This window comes from Podarcis tiliguerta (assembly GCF_965153285.1).
Source record: "Podarcis tiliguerta genome assembly, chromosome: 9".
NCBI classification, from domain to species: Eukaryota; Metazoa; Chordata; class Lepidosauria; order Squamata; family Lacertidae; genus Podarcis; species Podarcis tiliguerta.
This window is the reverse complement of record NC_139542.1, coordinates 44,006,451-44,026,943: the sequence shown is the minus strand read 5'-3', so window position 1 is coordinate 44,026,943 and position 20,493 is coordinate 44,006,451. Positions and strand designations below refer to the sequence as shown.

The window sequence follows — 20,493 nt, the reverse complement described above, 5'->3', positions numbered from 1 at the left end:
TCTAATGCTGTGATAACCAGAAGGCAAATGAGAGCTACTTTCCTACAGATATTTTTTTGCAGCTCACAAACTGTTCAGCTGGGCAGGCCAAGCTTCTGTCCAGCAGAGCAAAACTAAAAGTTTGCCCAAAAAAGGGTGATACGCATTTAGACTTGATCTTCATCAGTGAACATTCCTTCCTGCCCTTCCCTCTAATGGGTTCCTCACCAGATATTGCCACCCAGGATTTGTTTGCACCGAGACTAACATCCGTGCATTAGTTTATCAGTGCAGAATACATGTGCTGCTTATAATTACTTTGAAATGTTATCAGTAATTCTGAAATGAAGACAGAAAAGGTCACTTTCATTTACAAAGGGTGGAAAGGGGCCCCCAAACAATCTCCCCCTCCCAGCTCTTAGCCACTGTATACAGAGTTATATTTGTTTGACTTCAGGACCACTCCCAAGCTTTGTAAAATACTCATGGAGGGATAGAACCAATTTCTTCAATAACTCCACATCGAAGGACATGATGTTACGCTTAGGCTGCAGGCAGATATAGCAACAGTACACATGTTAATCATCAGTAGTGGGAAGTGAAGCAGGATTTCCCACAGCATCAAATACATGTGGCCCCCAGTTGTACAAGCAGACCTGACAAACTAAGCCATCCCTCTTGCATTAGTTACCTCTTTGAATGAGCAAGCTTACAAGGGCGCCGGCACACTTGACTACCCATTTCCGATATTCATGAATGAAGAAGAGACTTGTGCAAGGAACTCATGGGAAGATCTTTAATCTCAGGGCAACTTGCCTGAAAGCTCCTGGTTAAAAGGTTTTTTTTGAGGAAGCATGGCAAGGAGGTGGATTAACAGAGCACCCTCACTCTCAAGACACCTTGGAGACCTCAATCACTTGGAAGCGATGTTTGCTGTATTATTACATTCCCAAAAGCACAAAAAGGAGAGATGACCCAAAGCCATTACTGTACAGATTACAACAGCCAATTCTGTCAAGATCCTAACCTTTCCTGATGCTTGATCATTATGCAAAAAAATGAAGGGAATGTCTATCAGAACCACCTGTACCACCGGGGCCTGGTAGGGACCCCAAGATCTCCTGCAATGCTTTTGCAAATTTTTTTGCAGATAAAGTCGCTCAGATTCAGAAGGAGGTAGACTCCACCGTGGGAGCAGGGCCAGGGTGGGAGAGTGCTAGAGTTCTGTCTGGTCCTGTTACATGGGATCAATTCCAATCTGTTACCTCCGAGGATATGGACAGGCTGCTTGGACAAGTGAAACCGACCACCTGTCTCCTTGATCCTTGCCCATCCTGGCTGATAAAAGCGAGCCGGGAAGGGCTGGGCGATGGGCTCTGAGGGGTGGTGAATGCTTCCCTCTGTGAGGGAGCCTTCCCAGACCCGCTAAAAGAGGCAGTCATTAAACCGGTTCTTAAAAAAACATCTTTAGACCCGGACAATTTGGCCAACTATCGCCAAGTCTCAAATCTACCATTCTTGGGCAAGGTGATTAAGCACGTGGTTGCTGAACAACTCCAGGCACGCCTGGAGGATGCGGACCATTTGGATCCCTTCCAATCGGGATTCAGGCCTCATCATGGGACTGAAACTGCCTTGGTCGCGCTGGTTGATGACCTCCGGCGAGCTTTGGACAAAGGTGAGAGTTGTTTCCTAGTTCTGCTGGATCTCTCAGAGGCCTTTGACACCATCGACCATAACATCCTTCTGGACCGTCTAGAGGGGCTGGAACCGGGGGGCACTGTCATACAGTGGTTCCGCTCCTTCCTCCTGGGCCGTGTCCAGAAAGTGGTGGTGGGGGATGAGTGTTCAGACCCCTGGGCTCTCACTTGTGGGGTGCCTCAGGGTTCCGTCCTCTCCCCCATGCTTTTTAATATCTATATGAAGCCGCTGGGAGAGATCATCAGGGGGTTTGGACTGGGTGTTCATCAGTATGCAGATGACACCCAGCTCTACCTCTCCTTTAAATCAGAACAAGTGAAGGCGGTGAAGGTCCTGTGTGAGTGTCTGGAAGCGGTTGGAGGATGGATGGCGGCTAACAGATTGAGGTTGAATCCTGACAAGACAGAAGTACTGTTTTTGGGGGATAGGGAGCGGTGGGTGTGGGGGATTCCCTGGTCTTGAATGGGGTAACTGTGCCCCTGAAGGACCAGGTGCACAGCCTGGGAGTCATTTTGGACTCACAGAAGTCCATGGAGGCACAGGTTAACTCTGTGTCCAGGGCAGCTGTCTACCAGCTCCACCTGTACGCAGGCTAAGACCCTACCTGCCCGTGAACTGTCTTGCCAGAGTGGTGCATGCTCTAGTTATCTCACGCTTGGACTACTGCAACACGCTCTACGTGGGGCTACCTTTGAAGGTGACCCGGAAACTGCAATTAATCCAGAATGCGGCAGCTAGACTGGTGACTGGGAGTGGCCGCCGGGACCACATAACACCAGTTCTGAGAGATCTGCATTGGTTTCCGAGCACGATTCAAAGTGTTGGTGCTGACCTTTAAAGCCCTAAACGGCCTTGGTCCTGTATACCTGAAGGAGCGTCTCCACCCCCATCGTTCAGCCCGGACACTGAGATCCAGCGCCGAGGTCCTTCTGGCGGTTCCCTCATTGCGAGAAGTGAGGCTACAGGGAACCAGACAGAGGGCCTTCTCGGTAGTGGCGCCCACCCTGTGGAACGCCCTCCCATCAGATGTCAAAGAGATAAACAATTACTTGACATTCAGAAGACATCTTAAGGCAGCCCTGTTCAGGGAAGTTTTTAATATGTAATGCTGTGCTGTTTTTAACACTTGATTGGGAGCCGCCCAGAGTGGCTGGGGAAACTCAGCCAGATGGGCGGGGTATAAATAATAAATTATTATTATTATTATTATTATTATTATTATTATTATTATTATTATTATCACTGTCCATCCAGCTCCTGGGAGTTCATACTTCCATGTAAGGTTCTTTGGCACTGAGAAGTACCGTGCGTCAATTTCACTCAGCAGTCAGCTGTATCTCTTCCTACTGCATGTGTGTGCAGGACTGCAAAATGCCTATGCTGCCAACAAGGGCTTGTTAATGTGTTCTCCTACACTGACATCACTTTTCTGTTTCACATAAAAAGGCATGTTATCATTTATAAACCTATAGGACTTAGCAAAAGTAAAGCTTCAAAAATAAGTTTGAACTTGTACACTTCAGATTTCGTAATGTTACCTGACATCTGTTGATCTTGTAAGAGCCAGTAATTGTTTTATAACATAACACACTTCTTTCATTACAGAATCAGAAGGCTTGCCAGGAAGTAGCGATACAGTAAATACCTGGTGTCCTAGATTAACACAACTATAAAGCAGCAAAATATGGTTTTTTTCATTATTATTTTTTAAAAATTCTGCTATGCAACAATTAATGCAGGATGTCAATTCTGCCCCAAAGCCATAGTCTTTCCCCCCTGAAATTTACCATTATCACATATATGTTGCCTTTGTCTATTTTTGCAGTGAATTTTGGAGAAAAATTCTCAAGCTTAAAGTACAGAAACCTAAATTTCAGAACCACAAATCAAATTTTGAAATGCAAGATTTTCAAGATCTTAATTTTCAGTTTTTGATAATGTGAACGATAAAACTGTTGAGAGAGTTGCATCTGCTCCAAAAGGTTTTGTAGCTCACTATAAAATTTTGAATGCTCAAAAATAAAAAAAAAACTGGGCATACTTTCAAAATTGTGCAGAATTATAATTTTTTTATAACTAAAAATATAATAGTGATTAAAAGTTTTTGCCTCCTGTAACAATCACCTCCAGTGGCTGGATAATAAATGTAATAGTTATAACAGTAGTAGTAATGTATATTAGGTCAAAAAGAACTCCCAGAATTTCAGAAGAGTTCTTTTCACAACTGGTTTTTAAGTTCTTGAAAAGGGAGTTGGCCATAAACCATTGCAGGCCCCTTCAGTACCCAACTTGTATTATTTGGAAAACATAAGATCATTTCCTGAAATGACTTCCTGAATGCATGCTTGTGGAAGAAATCTTACATCAGAACTGGTTATTCACATGTTATCCAGAACTGAATCTTAGAGCAAGACCTGACAAGAACTACGTACGGATCTTGTTCATTGATCAACTGTGCTAAAATATTATGTTGCAGAGTGACCTCAGACAAAGGGTACAGGCCTAAGCAGTTACAGGGAATCAGGAAGATAAAATAAGCCTGGCGATGTCATTAAGTCAGTTTAATTATACATGCTGATATCTTCATCAGATATATAATACTGCAAAGCCTCTGATCTGACAACAACCCCCAGTGGTGATCCAATTTGTGACTTCAACTTCTTGCCCTTTTAGAGAGGCTTTTTTATGGGTTAGGCTTTGCCAGCCAAGACTTTGTGCAAAAGATTCCCTATCTCCATGGCAAACCATTCTCAACAAATATGCGAAGAGTAGAAATAAAGCATTCCTCTGATACAAACGATTCTTGGCTCTGTCATTGGGAATGACTCAGGGTGAATAATTGGCTCCTGTTTCAGAACATATATTGTCATGGGAAGAGAGATGAGACTTCCAAAAACCATGGTAGTGGTTCTGGGGAGTTCTTGGCCACTATGTTTCTGTCAGGGTTTGCAATTCTAGGTATAGGTGACCACTGCTATTGACACCAAGCGGACGACAACAAGAGGCCGCAGGAAAGAAAACTCCAAATTCATAGACCTAATTAGGTACTCAGCAAACACATCTCACTCCACATGATCGAAGAATGCTATGATGCCTTGTATGGGCTTTTCGCTCCACATGATAGGATCCCCAAACAGCTTTGTTTACCACAAGGATGCACAGACAACCTGAGCTCTGGTATTACATGGCCATTGAACTGGGAGCTGAAAGCTGCCACAGGGTGAAATTTGGCGACCATAGGCTCCATTTGTGTGAACTGCTGAGCACATTTAACCAAAAGAGAAATTGTACAGAGCATGGTGCTGGTAATGCCAAGGTTGCAGGTTCAATTTCTGTAAGGGACAGGTGCATATTCCTGTCAGTTTGCATTTCTTAGTATAGAAAGTATTGATCTGATCTTTCCTATTCTACTTAATTCAAGAGAGTTCTGGAAGCTTCTCTGTGTGAAAGAAACAAGCAGAGGGTTCATGGTGTTTGCGTTATTCCTTCAGATAAATTGAGTACAGCTGGCTTAAACTGGTTCTCTTATCTGTTTTTGTCAAGGTGATGCTGACTATAAATGTAAAGCAAGTAGGAGTTTCACTTTCTCTTTTTCTACCTCTCTTCCTTCTGTTGTGGTGTTTTGTACGTGGTATGCTTAGTGTTAAGGTTTTAGCCTTAGAAGTTTAAGTTAAGTCTGCTGCAACTGGATTTCTTATGGACAGTGCCAATCCTGAATATATTGGATTTGTGACCATTCTGCTCATTTGCCTTCAGTAGCAGTAAAGCTCTGCTGGATGAAATATTAATTGCCTCTGGTCCTTTTTGGGAATCCTGCAACGTATTTAAGTTTTTACTCTGCTAACTATACAATGGAGTTCTGCTCTGGATCAATCCTGAGTAGAATTACATGACAATTCCTTGCATTGCAGGGGGTTGGACTAGATGATCATCAGGGTCCCATCAAACTCTATGATTCTATGTTTCAACCGAAAGCCCACTGACGCTTTGTGTGCACCTCCAATTAAGTTTCTTTTCTCTTACCTTTGGGTTTGGGTTTCCAGCCACTCTGCAGGTGAAGGTGACTGGCATTCCTTCAAATATTTTGTAATGCTTCAGCTTCATCTCAAAATACGGTGCCACACTGTTCTCTGGGTCTTCTTCTCCATGCTCGACCTCATCATCAGACTCTTCTACAGGAGACCTCTCCAGCCGAAACTCAATCTCACTGATCAGCCTCTGCTCGAAACTGGAGACTTTGTATTCCTACCAAACAAGAAAAGCTCAGCTAAGTTTCCAGTTAGTTAACTTCATTTTCCAGATATATATATATATATATGTGTGTGTGTGTGTGTGTGTGTATAAAATTACAAAATCCATTAGGATTGCACTTAAAGAGGAAAACTGTATTATTGAATGTAAAACATAAGAATACCTGGGTGGGATTCATCTAACTAGCCTTGTCAGCGGAAGCCCAGCACAAGGACTTCCATTTGTGCAATGGGGCATCTTCTCCCACCACATCTCCAAAAATTTCATGGGACAAACTGCAATGCTTGTGCAGATAGAATAGCAGTATGGTAAATCCAGTATTATCATCTTCCTGCACTGGGAAAGGAACTGCATATGGTAACAGTGAATTTATGGCATAGCTGGAGATTGGGAAATTGTGCAGTGCACTTTCAAGGACCTACCACATGGTCACATTCCATGTCCTCCCATTATTTATTGTTTTCTCAATAAAAGCCACCTGAAGTGCCAAATTCAGAAAGGGAGGGAGATGGTTGTATGCAATAGAAATGTTAGAATACTTTGAAATTCAGCTGGATACCTTCTTACATGTGCCAACAAGGAATTCATTTAGACAACAGGTAGAATTCAACACTACATTCTTCCATTCAGATTAGCTACAGACAGCCATCCCTTTAGATGTCAAGTTAATGCAGGATAACTTGCTCTTGGTGGCTACCATCCAATAAATGTATCACATAAATAAACTAAGGTCTGGCTGTACAGCACAGCAAAGCTTTAAAATGTTAGCCACAAACATTAAAAAACTGTGCATAACAAAGAAAGAGATAAATTTATGGAAACAGAAATTTGTAAAGTCAGGAAAGGAAAAGACATCAGAAAACAAACAAGTCAGAAAAAAGAAAAAAGAAGTGAAACCTTTTGAGCATCTTTGGTAGTCACTACAGAAGCACCGAGAGAGCCAGTTCCCTGCAAAAGGCAGAAAAAGAAGATAGACACCGAAAGTAAGGAGACTCAACTCCAGCCAGAGAGAACTCAGCAGAATGTGCCACATGTTCAGATTGAAAAAAATATTTTTAGTTGAACTTGGCAAAGTTATTCCAACTTTTCATCTCACTTCTGGACCTGGGTTGTGCCCCAAAGTGCAGATTACCTATTGATGAATCAAAAATGATGACAAGATGCAGAGACCGTGGTTTATCTTGAGACAGTGAAAGATCAGAAGGAAAGAAGGGGCTAGAAAGGAGAAGATGTTAAAATTTCACTTCCACCTTATCCTGTGAGGTGAAAGCACTCTGTCTTGTTTAAAATATTGCTTATGGCTAAATCACCCTTATTTACATGATTTTATTCTCTTGTTCAGGCTAACTTCAGATGTCAGAGTTTTGCTAATGTAAGAGGAATCATGCATCCATCTGTATGATTAAACAATTGCCCCAACCATAATAGTTCTTCCAGCAGACACAGTCTAGGCATCCCATAAAATCTTCAGGTCTCCCCCACCCCTTAAAATTATGCATGTAGTTAATTTAACTGATGGGCCTACATCCATGTTTCTTTGGTGAAGGCTTTCTGTATACTTCCTAATCAAAGCTTTAGACTTTCTTGGATTTTTCATTATTGTATCCTTCATGTATATAACCTGTGGCTCTTCAGATAGTGTTGGATTTAAATACCCAGCAGCCCCAGAATGGGCAATGGTCAGGGACAATGGGAGTTCTAGTCCAGGAATACCCAGAGAGCGACAGGTTAGCTATCCTGGTTTAAGGACTGGTTGTCTCCCTCACCTATTGTACTGGCTACTGAAGTACAGGAGCACTTCTATGACCTTCAAGAAGAGAACGGCACTATCCATTCTTTCCTACACATACAAAAAATGGGAGGAAGCCCCAGAGGGAAAATGGCAGAGAAAATGCCGGTAAACATTTTTTTCTGTGGGTGGGGGAAAGGTTTATGGCAAATTCAGATATTCCATGTTATCAGGAATAGTGGAACATTATGCGCAGTGCTTTTTTTCTGGGAGGACGAAGGGGTACACATACCCCTAAACATTTTGTGAATCTTTGTACTTTTGCCCATTTACTGTATTTCTTTTTCCCAATTTGAGCTATAAAATGGAAATTCACCTGAGTCAAAATGAGAGTACCCCAAAACATTTTTTAAAAAAGAAAAACGCACCGGTTATGCATATTCATGTGGATGATAGAACGTCTAGAATACCTGTCACACTGGAGAGGCTGACTAAGGCAGAAACTATTTGGCACACTTTTGGCATTAAAAATAAATTTCATTGAGTCCTTTGATGACTATATCATCAAGAGTTGGAATGTGCATCAAAATCCTTTTCTAAAACAGAAGCACGGCTCTCTCAATTATGGGCATACTGGATAGCATGCTATTATGGGATTCAAGTGCAGCTAAGATGCACATTGATAAACCCTCTAGATCTTGGTCTATTTTTCCTTCATGTAAAGAAGGAAACACCATTCAGGCAGTCATGAATCAGGTGTGGGGGCATTAAGCATGCCTCCTTCAGCAATAATCCACGGTATAAGCCTAAAACCCAAGTCAGGCATGATTCCATTTACTGCAAAAAAAGCAATGCTTTCAATCAGCCCTCAAACAAGCAGGTGCAGAGAGAACCAAGAGAAATAAACTGGCTCTTTTTACTGTGCAAGTGCAAAGCTACGTAGCCGCACCTGTCCTGCCAGTTCTTCTTCCGGCTCTTGAATATTAAATACAGTTGCAGCGCTGTCAGCACCTAGCAGTCGTCGAGCCATCTTCTCCTCGTAGGTTAACTTCTAAACAAAAGGAAAGAGAAGGAGAAATTAGCATCAGTTACTGGTAAGCAGATGGGCAACACAGCAAACAGCAACTTCATTACAGGAGTCAGTTCTGAGACTCGCCCATGCCCTAGGGCACATTTTTCCCCTGAACAAAAACTGGAGGGACATTTTACCCTTACAGCCCCTATGCAAATGCTCTTATATAAAGTACGTAAAGGAAGCCTATCTTCTGTAGTTTTACATTTTAGAGTAAGTTGGCTTCAAGAGCTATTTTCATTGGAGTGAGACTCTCCTGTCAGATGAAGGGAACCTCTGATTCCAACCCATTGTAAGACTACACATCTATTATTTCTCTTCTTGTGAAGTGTCTGCTTTACTTCAAGGTCTATTTTGCCAGTTTACCACTGTGCTTTCCCCCCTTCCATGTGCTGTATTCTACACATTAAAACCAAAATACAGTGGTACCTCGGAAGTCAAACAGAGTCCGTTCCAGAAGTCCGTTCAACTTCCAAAACATTTGGAAACCAAGGCGTAGCTTCCGATTGGCTGCAGGAACTCGCGTCGGGACATTTGAAATACAGTGGTACCTTGGAATTCAAACAGAATCCATTCCAGAAGTCTGTTTGGCTGCAGGAACTCGCCTCAGGACGTTTGGGTTCCAAAGAACGTTTGCAAACTGGAACAAACACTCACTTCCGGGTTTGCAGCGTTTGGGAGCCGTAATGTTCGACTCGCAAGGCGTTTGGGATCCAAGGTACGACTGTAACTGTCTCCAAACCAAATATGAAGAGAAGAAGAGTTTGGATTTGATATCCCGTCTTTCACTCCCCTTCAGGAGTCTCAAAGCAGCTAACATTCTCCTTTCCCTTCCTCCCCCACAACAAACACTCTGTGAGGTGAGTGGGGCTGAGAGACTTCAAAGATGTGTGACTAGCCCAAGGCCACCCAGCAGCTGCATGTGGAGGAGCGGAGACGCGAACCCAGTTCCCCAGATTATGAGACTACCGCTCTTAACCACTACACCACACTGGCTCTACTATGTGGCTCTACTGGTTTTTGTCAATAAAGATCTTGCCGCTACGTACTGGTTGGCCATTGTTCAGTAAGTCTTCTTTGAAGCGAAGCTTTCTTTCCAGGTCCTGAATAACAGCATCTTTTGTGCCCTGAATTTCTTCATCCGATGCAATCCTAGCAGTTCTGCCTGTTTTCTTTGGAAATCCACTGCAAAGAAAACATAGATAATTTACAGACACTGTGGGTGCTATACACAGAGAGAGCAGTTACCCCAGACTATTATGGTTTCATGCACCATCTCCATCTTGCTCCTCTTCCCAATCCCTGTTCACTTGTCCTCCAATCAATAAAACCATCCAGAGGGAGAGACCAAGGCAAGCAATTACACCTATCACCTCACTCTGGTCACATGAACAAGCAGTGACAGCAAGGAGGACCACCAGGACCAGGAAGAGCCAGAGGTTGACAGTGGGGCCACTTTAGTGGTATGATCCTTGGCAGGTCCCCAACAATGCCAGCCCCAGTGTTGGCAACTAGCTGGTATTACTCATTTCTTTCTAGAATGAATAAGTGAAACCTTCTCCTTGAAGATTTACACACGCACACAATGTGTGTGTTGATAAGAAAAAAGAAAAAGATAAGTTAGAATAGCAATATTTCAAACTCCATGTAGGCTCAGTATCTGTAATTTGCTTGAACGTACCACAAACAATATATAAAATCCTACTCACAAAATTACAAATAAATGGGCAGAGCACATGTAATTGTTATGTTCATGTAAGAACTTGGGGTGGGGTGCCAGAGCAGGGAGGTTCTTATTAATCTGTTTCTTAGCATGGCCTACAGAACCAGGCTGAGGGCCTTCTCGGTAGTGATGCCTGCCCTGTGGAACGCCCTCCCATCAGATGCCAAAGAAATAAACAACTATCTGACTTTTGGAAGGCATCTGTGGGCAACCCTGTTTAGGGAAGTTTTTAATGTTTGATGTTTTATCGTGTTTTTCGTATTCTGTTGGGAGCCGCCTAGAGTAGCTGGGGAAGCCCAGACAGATGGGTGGGGTATAAATAATAAATTATTATTATTATTATTATTATTATTATTATTATTATTATTATTGCTTCGTCTATCAAAACATTTTTTTCCCAAATCTGTACAAAATGTGGGAGATATAAAAATATTCACTGGAAACAATGAATTCAAATTTAGCACACAAATTGCCTGGTTTGTGCATAACACAATTTGGGTAAGCCTGAATGGGCAAGTGTGCTGGGATACAGTTACAAAATCAGGGCCACTTCACTCCTCTTCCTGCCGCACTATTGAGAGCTAAGCCATGGTTTGGCTTTGCATTACTTATGAACTCCAAACAAACCAAGGTTTGTCTTTGGCTTACTGCTTGTGGTCTGTTTGTGGGGAGTCCAAATACAAGCTTGGGTTCACACATAATGCTAAGCCAAACCATGGCTCAGCTACTGGCAGTGTAGCAACAGCAGGAACCAAGAAGGAGCAAAGCAGCTATAATTTTCTTCTGACAGTGTACCAACAGACTTGGACTGTTTGGCTTAATGTGACGTGCAAACAAGACCAATGACATTATGCTGCATCTGCCAAATTTAAAAAGAACATGTTGCTGGTATATGAATCCAAATAAGATCAGAACCATAAAGATACTGATCTTCACTGCTGGAAAGACAACTTTCCCTTAGCTGAAAGGGAAGTGAACTGAAAGGGAACATAACCACAAGTGATTATTGTATTCCACTCTGCAACCATTTTGGATAATTATTAATGAAATTAAGAGAATTACAAGCTACAATATACTCTTAAGGATCTTTTGGGAATAAGAGTGTTACACTGATATTAATGTTCACAATTTTTTTCCTTTTAATCCATACACATAACCCCATATTAAGCAAAAGCTATTGCAATTTATTTGTTTAAAGCCTTTCCCTGAATTTCACATAAATGGAACTTGTGTTCTTTGGTATCTAAAAAAGAACCTCAATACCATCGCCTGAGCCCTTTTTGTCTAAACCAAAAAGCAACATATTTTTTAATAAATATATAAAATAAATATACAAGTTAAGGGAAAATAAAACCAACTATGTTTTTCAGCTATTGGATATTATCCAAAACTTACCAAAAATAAAACAAAATTCCCATTAAAAAGTAAACTTGCATTAACTTCAATCACCCATGAGGCCCCCTTCAAACATGGCAAGTGCACAGGCCTCTAGCCAGGTCAGTAAGCCAAAAGCAGCAAGCGGTTGGCTTGTGCCCTACCAAAAGACCCTGAGTAAATAAGCCAGGGCACCCTTCCCTCTCTCTCAATAGAGTATGACATATGCTTTGTGGGTTTGTTTAGTTGAGACTGACAGCAGGTCACTTGTCATTAGAAAAATGTTTTTACTGCAGCAATCACTTAGAAATAGAAGTAGATAAAAAGCATATGGGAAATAAACCCTTCCAGATGCAAGCATTTGTCAAGGTAGAAGAGGTCAGTCCTTTTGGCTACTGTACCAACCTGGAGAGTGCCTCCTTTCCCACCAGAGGAGCCAACTCCTAGGGTACAAGGTCCCTTCAGCTCCCCCCCCCAAAATATCTGAGGGGTCGGGCCCCTCCAAGGTTGATGGGCATTGCCAAATGATGTGTGCGTGCCCCATCATGTGATCAATTATGTGAGGTGGGGCTTACCTGCCCCCCCTATATTTTATTACAGTTGGCACCCCCTGCTTCCCATTAAGCCAAATTACTGTCCAATGCTTATTGAGGAGTAACCCACAGCACTCCATCCGGATTATGAATGAGACTTGGCGCATCTGGTCAAAGATCTGCTTGTGTCCTTCATAACTCTGGGCAAATTTAATAAAATCAATTTATGTTATGCACATACTGAACATAACTGTGGATAACACTTACATTGTTCTTCACAGTATCTGTCTACAAAATAACATGGCGGGGGCCGGGTGAGCCATTATGAAGTTTCTCAGAGATATTTGATAAAAGTTGGGACAAGTGCAATTATGGGGAATCACCCGTGTTTATTGTGAAGCAGTGGCTTCAGAGTATTCTGGGTAAAACCTGTGTTCCAGCCAGGTTTTTGTCCTGTCTTCAGGATTCTCTTTCCCAACAGGATTTATTAAGGTGGCAAATGGGACTGAGGACAACAATGTCCTTAATGCCTCGCTTCCTTCATGTGTGCGAGTACTGCTGCTACACCCACAAATGTATTCTGCTTTGGTATAATAAAAAACAACAACCCCAAACATTAAAAAGTGTCCATGTTTTGGTTTTGTTTCCAATAGATAAGGAGGAGAAAGAAGAAGAAAATATTGTTGGAGCCCAAACTGCTGTTACTGAAGGCTATGTGAGTCAGGACTCCCCCACAACCCTCCGCCAAAAAATTGCAGGGAAAGGAAGAGATCAAGAGCTCACACTGCCGCATGTAATTAAGACGTTGGCTGCAACCCAATATATATGGGATATTGTAGCTTTGAGTTTGTGTGCTGGGCACTTCTACTACAGCTGGCAAAGGGCTTCTGCACAAAAGACTGCATTAGTCAACTGAAGCCATTATCTGTGACGTCATGTGCATGCACACATTATGGCAGAAGTCTTTTGCAGACCAGCCAGCTTCACTTAGAAGGTGGGGTATGCTGCTTAATGAATTGCTTAGCAGCATGATGTATTGTCTTCCTTTGATATTCCTTATGAGCATCCATGGTCAATGAAAGGAAATGATAAAAAGGAGTGGACACTGGGTGACTTGGTAGTTACCGAAGCAAAATCAAATTCAAAAAAAGCACATTTGGATGAGACAACCAGCTGCTTCCACTCAAATAAATGCAACCTCTCCCCCCCCCCCCGCCACATAACATTCCTTAATCCTCTCAATTCCCATAGACCTTTCATATTTGATTGACTGCTTTGAAGAACATGGAAACAGCAATTAAATTTAACATCAGCAAGAAAAGAAAAGAAATCTAATGGTAATTTTGGAATGTGTAAACAATGCCCATTCCAAAGCAATGTTTTCTTTTACATTTTAAAGGCTTTTATTATGTTTGTGGCTGGCTGTTCCTACTCAGAGCCATTACTGCTGGGAGTTATGCACACAGCAGAATTCTCTGTGAACATTCAGAGTTGCACCAAAGAATGTGAACAACCAATCTCGCACAAATCCTGCTTCTATCCCTCTTTCAAGCTGACATACTCACAAGTTGAAAATGCATTCTCCTGCCCTCTGACGTTGCAAGGGATTCCAGTCTAGCCATGGACTGATGACTAACACTACATTCTCTTTCTAGTGGTTATGTACTGTATATTTGCAGAGACTTCTTATGAGCCAGCTGTGCTTTCAGGCTCAGCCATGCGACTCCACAAATGTAAATAGAGAGAGAATTTGGATTTGCCTTTGGAGATACAATTAAACTGCACTTTCATATGGACAGAAAGGAACGAAACAGAATCGGTTTGGGATTCTGCTACATGGCTGTACTGATCTGAAGAGGACTTGGAAATAGATCCAGCTATGTATGTACCTGGTGGCTGTAATGAACACAGTCAATCAGAGAGAAGAAAAATAAGCATTAAGACCTGCAATTTGTTTTTGATGCAACTGAAAAATGCACTCAGCATCTTCTGATTCAAGGCAACCAGACCCACAGCATAGATAGGAAGCAGCAATCTCTGCTGTACGTGATAACCACTTGTAGACAGAAGGAAGGGACAGCAACAGCCAAGGTTGTGGACAAGGAGCATAGTAGCCTGAAATGGAAGGGACAACCCAAATTCTAGTTCATTAAAATGGGAGCAACATCCCACAAATCAGCTGACCAGTGGGACACACCACTCTCTTTAAACTCTTCTACCCAAAGCCCGGAGGGAGTTTCAGAGCAGGGTAGGAAAAACTATGTCTATGAAGCAAATTCACAGATCTCTGTGGACAGGAAGAGGGCTGGATGGGCTCCAGGAATTTTGCCAGGGATTGCCACAGCCCGCTCATTGGCGGTGCATTCTATTTCCAGGCCTTCTTGCATACTCTTCAATTTTGCACGTATTTCTCAAGTTAAGCAATTGTTTAACTGGTTTTTATTATGTATCCAAGTTGCTATTTCTAAATGTTTTCTGCATGCAGTAAACAAACCTTTAGAAACATAGGTTTTGGTTGTGTGTGTTTTTAAAAACGCAAGATTCTGGAATGCCTAAACCTATATGCTGGCAATCTAGCACTTTAAAGCTGTCCAACTGGAAGATGTTCACTTGAACAATGATGGTTCCGGCAGTGCTGCCAAATCCACAATCTACAGAGGCCTCTAATTCACAAAAATGAAGCTCCTTCGGGTTGAAATGTTTATGTGATATTTATTGCTCATGTTCCCATGCCACATGTTCGGGAACAAATGTTACTGAGCCTTGATTGAGAGCTCTATAAAACTTTGGTTTCATGGGAAATCACGATGTCTCCTTTGGCTTCAAGTTGATTCCATTCTTCTATTTAGCTATAGTGAGTTTTCATCCATTATTTCCTCAACTTTCCCCCCCAAATGTGGAGGACATGTTTGCTATTAACTCCTTAGACTTTGTGCCAGGTAGAAACAGCCACCGGGAAGTAAGGAGGAGGGGAGCTGAAACCAAATGAGCTTTTGACCTTTTAAACAACAGGCCACAGCTGAACAATGTTAGGTGCGAAAAGGCACTGTGTGGGAAAAGACCTGAAGACTGAAAGGGAAGGTCTGACCAAGGCCATAATGGAATGTGGTGTCAAAGGAGGCCAATGAGGCTCTTTATCTCTGCAGTGGTTCAAAATAATCTGCATTATCTTTCCTGGTTAAGCTTTCTGCAGTACTGATTATTGTCAGGGCAGGGAAAGGGGAGATGCTGGGATCAAGGCTCTACTCCAGTATAAGAGTTCAAAAGCCCAATGGCCACAATTAGCAGAATCCTAAGTAATAGGAGCAGGGAAGTGGGGGGCACTGTGGTCTAAACCACAGAGCCTAGGGCTTGCCAATCGGAAGGTTGGTGGTTCCAATCCCCGTGACGGGGTGAGCGCCCGTTGCTCAGTCCCGGCTCCTGCCAACCCAGCAGTTCGAAAGCACATCAAAGTGCAAGTAGATAAATAGGTACCGCTCTGGTGGGAAGGTAAACGGCATTTCCGTGCGCTCTTTGGTTTCACCAGAAGCGGCTTAGTCATGCTGGCCACGTGACCCAGAAAAGCTGTCTGTGGACAAATGTCGGCTTCCTCGGCCAGTAAAGCGAGATGAGCGCCGCAACCCCAGAGTCGTTCGCGACTTGACTTAACTGTCAGGGGTCTTTTACCTTTACCTTTTTAAGTAATAAGAGTAGAAATAAGAGATTATACTGGCAATCACAGGCCTTCCAAATATGCATCTGGCCAGTTATTGCTCTGCTGGTTGGCTCAGAATGGTGCCCAGCGCCATCCCTTCCCGGCTGTTTCACATACTGCATGTTTGGACATAGACACACATACCTACCTTCTTAGAAGGGAGTGGCAAAAATGAGACATTGTAATGTTGCCAAGGACAGGGACCCAGAGTATAAAAATAACTTTAGTCATCTCAGGAGGGTGGAACAAGGGAAAGGAAAGACTAGGTGAAGTCTGGAAATTATTTTGAAGCCACCAACTGGTGGGCAATGAGGACTCTGTGGATCGACTACTACTCTTGACTGCCCTTCAAATGCAACTTCCTATTCTAGGCCGAGGAGGAAAGGTATTTGGCTATAGATATATAAGAGCAGCAGCCAACAACCATGTGCATGTAAGAAAGGACAACAGTCTGAAGGTACCAGGGCTTTTAACTGCAATGGACTGAGGGGGGGGGGGAATGAATGCTGGTAGAAGACCATGCATGATGGCTGAGATATCTGCCATACAAATGTGCTCTGAGAGATATCCTACTGGAATAATACGTTAACTATGGAGACAGTCATGGAGGTGCCTACAAAAAGCAAAGCACTACAAGTAAAACCAAGACTAATAAATCATTGTTTTGAGAAGTCCATCAAACACTGATACTTACGGTGGTGTGACGCCTTTTGGAAGTCCTAGTGCGTTGACAGAGATGGGAGGTGGCTGGGATGGCAGCATGGAGCTGAGGAAGGCGGCTGGGGACTGGCCGGAGTTTGAAAACCTTGATGTTGGAGAAAGGCTGCCAGAGGGTGAAGGGACAGAAGTCGGGAGAGGAGGTGGCGGAGGTGGCGGCAGTGGAAAGAAATCGGCGGCTGGAAAAGATGATGTTGGACTGAAAACTGGTGGAGGTGGAGGCGGCGGAGAAGGAGACCATGGGTACTCCCCTTCCGGAGCAAATGGCTGAGAGAAAGAGGGAGCAGATGTTCTGCCAAATTGTTTCTGAGAAGCTGTGGGAGACATGGGAGATGGAAGGCTTGATGTTGAAGATCCGGAGGAAGGAGTCACGTAGCTGGAAGCAGGGCTGATGTTCTGCGCAGCAATGAACTGCTTAGGACGGGCATAGTTGAAGGAGCCGGATGACTGCATGGCGGGAGCAGAATGGGAGTTCAGAACGCTCATTTGCCCAGGAGAAGTGGCAGAGTGACTTGACTCAAGTTCTTGGAATGAAGGTGGAGGGGGGAAAGTTGGAGACAAGGGCAGAGTCTGATGGAAACCAGCTTGCTGCTGAGGGCACCACTGGGCAGATTCTTTTTCCAGTCGGATTTGGTTTTGCAGCTGCTGAAGCCTTAGAGGGTCCCTGTATTTAAAAACAGGAGAAAACAAATTTAATTTTGTGTTGTGTTGTGAACAATGCCAACAACAAAAAGAGAAATGCCAGTTTGGTCCTATGCGGATAAACATTCTTGACCTACATTCCCTGTTAGCAGATGAGAAGTGGGGAATGGGAATCCCAGTTTATACCCTGCCATGTGTAAATTCTCTGCCTCCTTTCTCGATTATAGGCTGCACCTGCACCAAACTAGACAGAATTACCACTGTTACAAGGATTTGAAGCTGGTTTTTTTTAAAATCCTGATGGAAAGGTACCTTGCTTAGTGATAACCATGGTTAAGGTGAGCATAGATGCTTTAACCATGGTGAAGACCTGGCAGCAATGGCAGAAACAGAGAGAATCTGCAAATGGAAGTGGACATGGGGGAAGATACAATCTCCCCTCTCGTAACCATTACAGCTGTACCACACCCTTATCTGCGTGTGAACCAGAGCTTTTAAATAATGCCCCCCCCCCCTGAAGTTAGCAGTACAAATGATACGGACAAAAACTAAGGAATACTTAAATATAAATGCACAATAAACAAACACACCTATGTACCAGATTAGCTGAGACAATAATCTCATTCCAGGAAATATTGTTCTCAGCTTCCTTATGATGAAAAAAGGATTTACTACCCTGCAACAATTCATTGTGAATGCCAAAAATAATATTGCTATCACAAAACAATGAAACACATGACAGAATGCAGCAACATCATCAGCTCTTTATATACGGCTGTGATCCTACGCGCACTGACTTGGGAGTTGGTTCCACAAACAGAGCTGGCTTTACAGTCCAATCCTAAACATGCTTACTAAGTTCACAGAAGCCTAACCTGCAAACCAACCAATCATTAGTCTGCTTGTAAGTCATAAAAGGGCCTGATGGACTCAGTACCTCCTCCACTCGCCCTGCTATATTTCCATGTTGCAGGTACAGGAAAGGGCCTTGACCAGGATAGAAACATGGGCTGACGGAGGGGGCAAGGAATGCTCCACCCCACCTCCCGCAATGCACTCCCTTCCCTGGATGCGGTTCCTTTCCACCTCTAGCAACCATGCAAGAGCTTAAACACAAGGCTGTTGTCAGGGAACTGCCATCGGAGCGGGAGGCGGAGAGGAGGCTTCCGGACGATGGTGGAGAAGGTTCTAGTAGGAGGAGGGATAGCCCATCTGCTGGGGAAGGTAATCAGCGCAACACCAGTGGAGAAGGGGAGGAGATAGAGGAATCGGAGAGGTGGCTCCCGGACTCTTCGCAGGAGACCAGCGGAGAGGGTACTAGCACTCCGTTGCCCATACCCACCTTGCGCAGAAAACTTTCGTGCAGGCAACGGGGGAGGAGACTGGGTGTCAAACAGCTTCTATGCAGGAAGCGGTTTAAGAAACGCCCACTGACGGATTCTGCCAGCGACTGAGGCAGCCACGGAACTTGAGGCTGTCCTGACAGAAAGGGTTCAACCATGCAACCTAGCCAGGAGTAAAGGCAACTTACGCACGAGCAACCCCTAGAACCATTACAGCTGTGCAAAAGAAGCCCACCCCAAACCCTTCTCTAACTTGTATTGAATTATTTCCCACACATCTATACTGGACTCTCCAGGGCTTAAACAAGGGAAGATTTCCTATCTCCCTTGAAGTTGGCACATTTGGTGAATGCCTGCTTCCTGTGTAACCTGCCCCAGGTTCATAGCAAGGGTGGAACAAGTAGGACCGCACCACCACCAGGGGTGCTTTACTTCACCTAAGCTTTAAAATAGGGTCGCCCCCTGCAAAACGAGAATAAGAGCTTGGTTTACAATAAGAACATGAATGGCTTAAACAACAGTTTCAGGCAGGATAGGGTAGGGGGTTATTGTTGGATTTGAGTGAAAGGAAGAAGCCATGGAAGCTACAGAGTCTGGTGTGTGTGTGTGTTTATTGTGAAACTTCTAAATATTTGTGCATGGGACAGCAGCCAGCCACTGTGCCACATAATGCACGCAAACTATTTCAGCAAGTATTATATGCAAGTTCACACCCATGCACTCAAAGGGCTACAGCTGCTCTACTGTAGCAATGCTACATTCTCAACGAAACCTCAATCCAAGCAAATATCAGCTTTATCCTTGTGTGGTCTTTATTGGAAGATTCATCCGTCTTGTTTACATGCTGTCTATCACAGCTAGAAAGCCACGAATAGTCCTAAATGTTCCAGATGCTGTTCTTTTTTTTAAAAAAAAAATATTATGTGTGCACACCTTTTTCTCTTTTAGTATATCTGCCCTATAAATATTTATAACATAGCTGACAACTTTAAAATCTTGGCCTGGATATTGCCCTGCAAGTGAAGTCTCATATATTATGTGGTCTTGACTGTTGCAGCCCAGCAGATGCACAAAAGCAGTAGTCCTTTAGTAGCTGACTCTGAAGAGAATATTCTTCCCACACACATGGCAAATGTTACGTAAATACAAAGGCTTCCAATCTAAAACATGCAGTTAGGGCGAGGTTGGGTCTGTCACAATTAACGGTGAGAAGGGCTGTAGCTCAGTGGTAGAGCTCTGGCATTTCCACTCAGGGCGAGGAAACGCTCCCTGACTGTACTCAGGGGAGCCCCTGCCAGTTAGCATAGAAGAGGGATGGAGGTCCAAGGCCTGCCAATTGGGCCTATGCAGCCATTTTGTCTAGCCACACCCTCCCGTCACTCACTTGTCATTAGGTGCAGGTCACGCTGTGGCTGTTTAAATTTGGTGGTGAATACACAGAAGCTCAGCTTGGATTGGTTCCACTCAGGAGATCCCAATCAGAGCTCCGGAGTGGCACTGACCCCTGTTGCAAGCTTAAGAGTGTGATCCCAAGTGTTCCTTGACAGCATGGCCTACGTTAAGCTCTGTTTAAATGCAGCACCGAATGCAAGTTTTGCTGCTTTCTGGTGGGCACAGCTCCACCTGACATCCACCCACCTGCCAAAAACAGAGAGATCTGTGGACGGGTAAAAAAGGTTAAAAAAAGGTAAATTACCCCATGGCGGTTAAGTCCAGTCAAAGGCGACTATGGGGT

General features: G+C 43.6%; 1 protein-coding gene across 12 annotated transcripts in view; it reads right to left on the bottom strand.

The window, feature by feature from the left end:
* Nucleotides 1-20,493, bottom strand: part of PALLD (palladin, cytoskeletal associated protein) — a 219,867-nt gene that overhangs the window by 24,471 nt on the left and 174,903 nt on the right. For 6 of the 12 annotated variants that reach the window (XM_083457026.1, XM_083457031.1, XM_083457032.1 and 3 more), the window contains 5 exons: nucleotides 16,751-17,437; nucleotides 9,782-9,917; nucleotides 8,610-8,711; nucleotides 6,829-6,879; nucleotides 5,704-5,925 (listed from right to left, as the gene is read on the bottom strand). In XM_083457026.1, coding sequence (XP_083313152.1) covers nucleotides 5,704-5,925; nucleotides 6,829-6,879; nucleotides 8,610-8,711; nucleotides 9,782-9,917; nucleotides 16,751-17,437 — 1,198 coding nt within the window. The remainder of the gene's footprint in view (nucleotides 1-5,703; nucleotides 5,926-6,828; nucleotides 6,880-8,609; nucleotides 8,712-9,781; nucleotides 9,918-16,750; nucleotides 17,438-20,493) is intronic. The other 6 variants (XM_083457030.1, XM_083457034.1, XM_083457035.1 and 3 more) reach the window with 1 other exon arrangement.